The 6,310-nt window shown below is 32.3% G+C and overlaps 1 protein-coding gene across 19 annotated transcripts; it reads left to right on the top strand.

Annotated features, from left to right (window-relative positions):
- Nucleotides 1–271: 271 nt before the first annotated feature.
- On the top strand, nt 272–5,815 carry LOC107899549 (tubulin-folding cofactor B). 19 transcript variants are annotated; one of them, XR_005911882.1, is made up of 11 exons: nt 276–511; nt 674–761; nt 1,628–1,747; nt 1,832–1,983; nt 2,101–2,219; nt 2,348–2,409; nt 2,597–2,638; nt 3,303–3,436; nt 4,631–4,805; nt 5,092–5,219; nt 5,347–5,391. XR_005911882.1 is itself a non-coding variant. In XM_041090752.1 (9 exons), the coding sequence occupies exons 1-8, from the start codon at nt 1,646–1,648 to the stop codon at nt 4,676–4,678; spliced, it is 723 nt and encodes a 240-aa protein (XP_040946686.1). In that variant the 5' UTR covers nt 272–1,645; the 3' UTR covers nt 4,679–4,693; nt 5,092–5,219. The 19 variants fall into 19 exon arrangements, 3 of the variants coding, with proteins under 3 accessions (XP_040946686.1, XP_016680793.2, XP_040946687.1); XR_005911881.1 differs by having other exon boundaries at nt 674–769; XR_005911885.1 differs by having other exon boundaries at nt 276–548.
- The last annotated feature ends 495 nt before the right edge of the window (nt 5,816–6,310 follow it).

Raw genomic sequence — 6,310 nt, 5'->3', positions numbered from 1 at the left:
ATATTACAAAGTAGTTATGAATGGTTATTGTGTTCCATTAGAAGATGTTAACAATGTGGTGTTTTTTTTTTTTGAAATAGAATGGTTGGGGTTTTATTCAAATAGAAGCCTATAAAGATAGGCCCAACAAAACAAAACAAAAATTACAACCCAAAATAAATAAGACCAACCCAATGAACATACTAAACATAAGGGAAATTAGTTCTGATAGAAGAAAATAAGACCAACAAAGCATTAAAAGAAGACATAAATGATCCCAACCACCCAGGCAGGTTGTTCAATTCCAAAGCATCTGAAAAGCAAAACCTTTCAGCAGCCTATTATCCCAACAATCTGCTTCAATAATATACTGAAAGGTGTTCTTTCAAAAACCATTACACCTCTTCAGAATCTTGGCACTCCATCTAAAAAGACCCAAAAATTCCTCTTCCAACTATTTTCTTCCTCTTTTCCAGAACAGGGAATCGATATTAGATGTGGCTTGTACGATGTGATGTTGTTTTTTTTCCTTGTAAAGAACTCAATCTATTTGCCTTTTTTATCTTATTGTGAGAGTTTTCTTTCAAAGTTTCATATTTGAATCATATTATTGAGCTTTTTTTAAAAAAATCTAACTAAAGCTTGACTAATGTACTTATCTTTTGCTTTGGTATTATTAACTATGTAACAAAAGAAGGTTTCTCTTTTGAGGATGTTGACGATGTTTGAAAGGGGGCTTCAATTGGTCCTTCAATTGACTTGGCCATTCATATCCACCCAAAGTATCTCTGTACAATCTCATGATTTTGTTTGGAATAACATTAATATGTGCTGTTGTATTTTATTGTTGTTTCCTATTTGTATTAATGTTTATTGGGCAACTTCCATATAAATTTTATCACATACATCTGTATGTGAAATGTGTACGTATATATATTCTTTTGATATAGCTCCATTATAAATTTGCATGTAAGGATTTTTAGGTTTTGTTTATTTGGTCACTTTTGTTCCTTATAATCCTTACACATACGACGCCCTTTGAGAAGCTATTGCTACACATTTCATGTCTTAGAAACCCTAACTCATTTTGTTCCTCTATTCTTTCATGTTGTTGCCCTCTTTTTTCATTATTCTATTTTTTCTTTATTTTCTCTTTCTTCTTCTTTTTTGGCTTAATGATGTAAGAAGGCTTTAAGCTTTTTTAAAAAAAAGCAATTAAGCTCCTTCTCTTTTTTTTTTGCACTCAGTTAAGCACTTCAACTTTTAAAATGCATCAAAAAGACTCTAAATCTTCTTCAAAAAAAGCAATTAAACCCCTAATTTTTTCACTCAATTGGCTACTTTGAACTTTCAAAATGTTAATACTCTCAAAATTTTTCAAAAAAGGTAATGGCTTACTTACTTTCTTTTTATACATTTTGAAAATTTAAAAATTCAAATAAATGTAAAAAAGAAAATAAGAGCTTAATTATTTTTTTTTAATTTGAGTGCTTTTTGATATCCTTAAGCCTTTTCTTTTATTATTCTCCCTTCCTTTTCTTTGTTTTGTTCCTCAAAAGTTACTGTTTTTTTTAAATAATTTCCCTTTAAGCTGAACTGGTTACTTAGTACGTGTATCTGTATGCAATCCTTGGTGCTGTGGATCCAGAAAATATAGGAAATATTCATGGCATCACGGCTGCAAATCGAGGGTGATGCCTCAGTGCTGCTTCGAGTCGCTCACTCCAACCTCAAAAGCTTCGCCACTGACATTCGCTTCTCTCTTCAGGTTCCATTTTTATTAAACAATTTCTTGAACTTCAAATTAATTACTCCTGACGTTTTATTTTTAAAAAAATCGATTTGTTTAAAGATGAGCGTGGAAGCAGTGAAAGATAAGGTATGGAAGAAATGTGGGACTTCGGTAAATTCAATGCGGTTAGAGCTATATGATGATTGTAAAAATAAACTTCGTGATTTAAGTGATGATTCAAGACCTCTCGGTTTCTATTCTCCACTAGATGGGTTAGCCTTTCGCCTTTTCTCCTTTGATTTTTATTGTCATTGTTAACTCTAATTTTATAGATTTTCATTTTAAAAACGTATCAGTTATTTCCTTGTGACTCCTTTTTGCTGTAACAGGTTCCGAATACACATTATAGATCTTGATCCTTCATCCGTAACTTCGGAAGGGTGGCTTGAAGATACGTCATTAGTCGAGAAGTACTCGATTTCTGAAGATGAATACAATAAACGTTCCGGTAAGTTAGTTACCTGCAGAAGCTGATTCTGCAATGTTATTGACTTAAATTTGTTATCCTCCACATTTGTTTCCTTTTAATTTACCTTTTATTTGTTTGCAATGGTTTGAAATTTTTTGTTGTTTCAGGTACATTTAGGAAATTTAAGAAACAAATGGCATCTCAAAATCCATCAGCATTCAGGAACAAAGTAAGTATATCTTATTTCATATATACATATATATGTATATATATATATATATATATGGGGTAGCTTTAAGCTGTTAATAATATTATATTTAAGTACGCACAAGATTCCTAATGCTTATTACCAAGTGAAATCATGTATATATTGCTGCTATTTCTGTCTTGGTCATGCTTGATGGTTTCATTTACAGATGTCAGATGACTACATGGAAGACCTCTGCACAAATATCAAGGTTGGTTGTGTATTTGTTTTTGACTTTGTCATATGTACGTAGCATCTTTTGCAGCATATTAAACTACTGTTTTGGTCTCTCACTCTTTTTAAAGGAAGTAAAATAGTCCAATTCCATGTGTGTGTGTTTTGAAGAAAATGTCATTTATTATTTATTACCTTTGGACATTGGTAGTTCAACAAGAAATTATTTAATATTTGCCCACCATCTTGACAATGGTTTTGTACTGATGAAAGAACTTAATAAAATTCAGTAGTGGCTAAGTTATTTCTAGTTTTATCATCTTTAGAGATCAGAGATTAGTTAGTTTTTCATTTGTGATTTTCCCTTTTTGAAGTGCCAAATGAATGATCTTTAAAACCTATATTTTTTGTTGCTAGATGCTTAAGGAAAGCTCATGAAGATCATAGACTGATTGATATGGTACTTAAATATAGTGGCAAATAAATTCAATTAATTCAGTACTTCATGCTTGATAATGCTCACCCTCTACCAAATGTAGTTTTTTGTGTATATCACTTCTAGGATATGTTTTGTATATTTTCCTAGAGTGAAGAACCTTGCTATTTTCCCTCTATTTCTCAACATCACATTTATCTTCTGTTGTTTTGCCTGCATGCTTCAACTTAAGTGCTGTATTTATTTTCACATTGTTTCAAATCAGGTAGGAGATAGATGTGAAGTTGATTCAGGGGAGAAAAGAGGTGTTGTCAAATATGTGGGTCGAGCAGAAGCATTAGGGCCAGGCTTTTGGATTGGAGTTCAATATGATGAACCGTTGGGAAAACATGATGGAATGTATGTAAACTCTATATTCTTATTTTCTTAATGTTCTCTTCATTTTTTAAGTAATGTTCTTGTTGTATGGTACTTCTATTTTTTTTTTGTGTGTGTGTGTGTGTGTGTGTGTGTGTGTGTGTGTGATAGAAACTCTTAAAAGGATTGATTTTTTTGGTCTATTATATGCCTTTCTTAAAAAAATTGGTATTTAATTTATTCACGTTGAAGGTGATTTGAAATTTTCTCTTGACACAGATGCGTTAAATTGGTTATCCTATTTGGATGTTTATTAGATAATCTATCTTATTTGGACGCACTATTTTCATTTGTTAAATTATCTATTGGTCATACTGCAGAGTGAAAGGAACTCGGTATTTTCAATGCCCTCCACTTTGCGGTGCAATGGTTAGGCCTGACAAAGTAAAGGTTATTCTGTGGCCTTCACAAGTTCAAATATTTTAGGTAGATAGTCCTATTATGAAGCATTCTGCTCCAACAAATTGAATAAATTCCTGGAGCTTACCTTTAAGTTTAACCCTTGGCAAAGTTTCTTGCCCACTGGCATCTTTCTTTTTCTTTTTTCTATCTATGGACCTTTATTGCAATAGCTCGGAATGCACATATATCCATGATGGCATTGCAGGCTTTAAGAAAGCAAGTTTACTGCATTGCAATTCATTGTCCATAACTACTTAATAGTATTATTTGTTTATTTTGTGTTTCCTTCTAATTATTATAGCATAATTAAAAATGGAAAAGTAGCATTAACATTGATTGCTAATTGATTTATAGTTGTGGATGGGACACGGAAAAGTGATAGGAAGAATAACAGATGGAAGAAATGTTGTACATGTTAGTGAGATTATATATTAGGGAATCTGATTCATACTTTTTTGCTTCGAAAGATTTTGATCTAAGTGACTAACCGTAAGGGAAATCAGTGAGTTCTCTTTGTTTTTGTTCATAAGATCTCTGTGAGAGTTCTTTGTTGAGTATCTAACAAGTCTATCCAAACAGCTGATGGACTCTATTTTTGTCTAGTGTTTCTTCTTTCATGAGAAAATACATTACATATATGTTTAACAGGCAGCTTAATCGTTTTTCATATCCGAAGTCCAAGAGGTGTATTCTGACAGTAAAATATTTGGTGTCTCCTACCTGTTTTACCGCTTTTATTTATTTGTAACTTGGGATGGAACTTGTTATTTGCAGGTTGGTGGCTATCCTGAACGAGATCCCTTTGAAGAGGATGAGATATGATGTGATCGCGAAAGGGTACTGCTGCATCATTTGTTTCCATGCAGTATCAATAACCTTACAGAGATTGGCAATGATATTTGATTTTATTTTTGGTATTATTGCAACATATTTGGCGTGGGACTGATGTGTGAGATACAAAACTCTTAGAGAGATGATACCTGAGCAATACTTTCCTATAATCTACTATTAATATATGATTCTTGTGTCTAAATCGTAGATCTTCGAGTTCTTTTTAAAACGGTTTTTGAATCACTTGATTTTGTGGCTTGTAGCCCAAGATACAATTGTTTTCGTAAAGTAGTGCAAAACCAATTAGTTTGGATATTTCTGGTTTACTACTTTTAAATCAATCATGGTACCTGTTGAGTAATTAAATTAAGCAAATTCAATATATATACTATAATTTACTGCAGATCTGGAGAGAGGAGATGCAGCTGGTACCTGGGCAAGGCCATTATCCCTGAAGAAGTGGAGAAGTAATGTGCAACCATACTGCACAAAATTCCATTGTTTAACACTACACATCACATATACTGAGGAGGTAGCCATCTGATTCTCTTCTGGTCCTGTTCTCTGTAGATTCCTAGTTCATTAATAAACAATTGGATTTATTTGAATAATAAATATGGAGGATTATGTGGGGCAATGGCATTTATTTATTACAAAAGCAGGAGGCAAAGAAAAGAAGCTGGCCTTTGGACCTGAATCCTGCATAAAAAAAGGGATATGATGATCAACATGGGAAGCTGATGGATGGTCTTTACAAGGCCACTGGTTAGGCAAAGCAAAAGCAAAGCTTAGCTTGTAGGTGGTGGTGGTGGAATTGTGGGAGGGTAACATCTGCAAAGATGACAAATACAGGAGGAAGTAAAATTCTCAAACAAGACCATTTCAGATGACAATCAAAGATGATATCTTCTATTGTTAGGTAGGTTAAAGCTATCACAGAATACCACTACTTACTGTTATATATAGTTACTACAATAATATGTATTTATTTATCAAGGTAGGAAGTCTGCTCTCTTCTCTTCTCTTCTCATGCATTATCAATTTTGACCAGACGTCTAATTTCAATGTTATTCGAAAATAATAATTTATAAAATTAATATAACTTGGAAGCCACTATTTCAATTTTAAGTTATTGTAATAATAATCGTGTTAATTGAACTGAATTAGGATTGAAATGATTGGATATGTTTTATTTACTTCACGATTTACATCCACATTATTAAATTAATATTGTCTTAATAAAAATGTAGCAGTTGACATAAATTTTAAACTTTAACCTCAGTAGTTTAAAATTTTAATTTATTAAATTTGATAAGAAAACATATATATATATATATATATTTGTCGAAAAAGGAATTAAGCTTTATTAAAAGATAAAATATTGTTCGAAGCATAGTGCGTCCTTGCATGTCACATAGAAGTTGGAGATTTAGGCAACAGAAGAAGCTTCGCCATGAAACATCATTCTTCGGGGGAGGAATAGGATGTAAATAGCTCTTTAGTCTGGCTGAAGCATCAACATATTTGTTGCCTTCTCGGAACACATGCTTCAAGGATTTAAAAGTCATACTGCGAAGGAATATCCTACATTCATCAATCAAAGATGGCAATATAATATTAGAA

Source organism: Gossypium hirsutum, chromosome D04 (genome assembly GCF_007990345.1).
Source record: "Gossypium hirsutum isolate 1008001.06 chromosome D04, Gossypium_hirsutum_v2.1, whole genome shotgun sequence".
NCBI lineage: Eukaryota > Viridiplantae > Streptophyta > Magnoliopsida > Malvales > Malvaceae > Gossypium > Gossypium hirsutum.
This window is presented reverse-complemented; position numbering and strand designations above follow the sequence as displayed.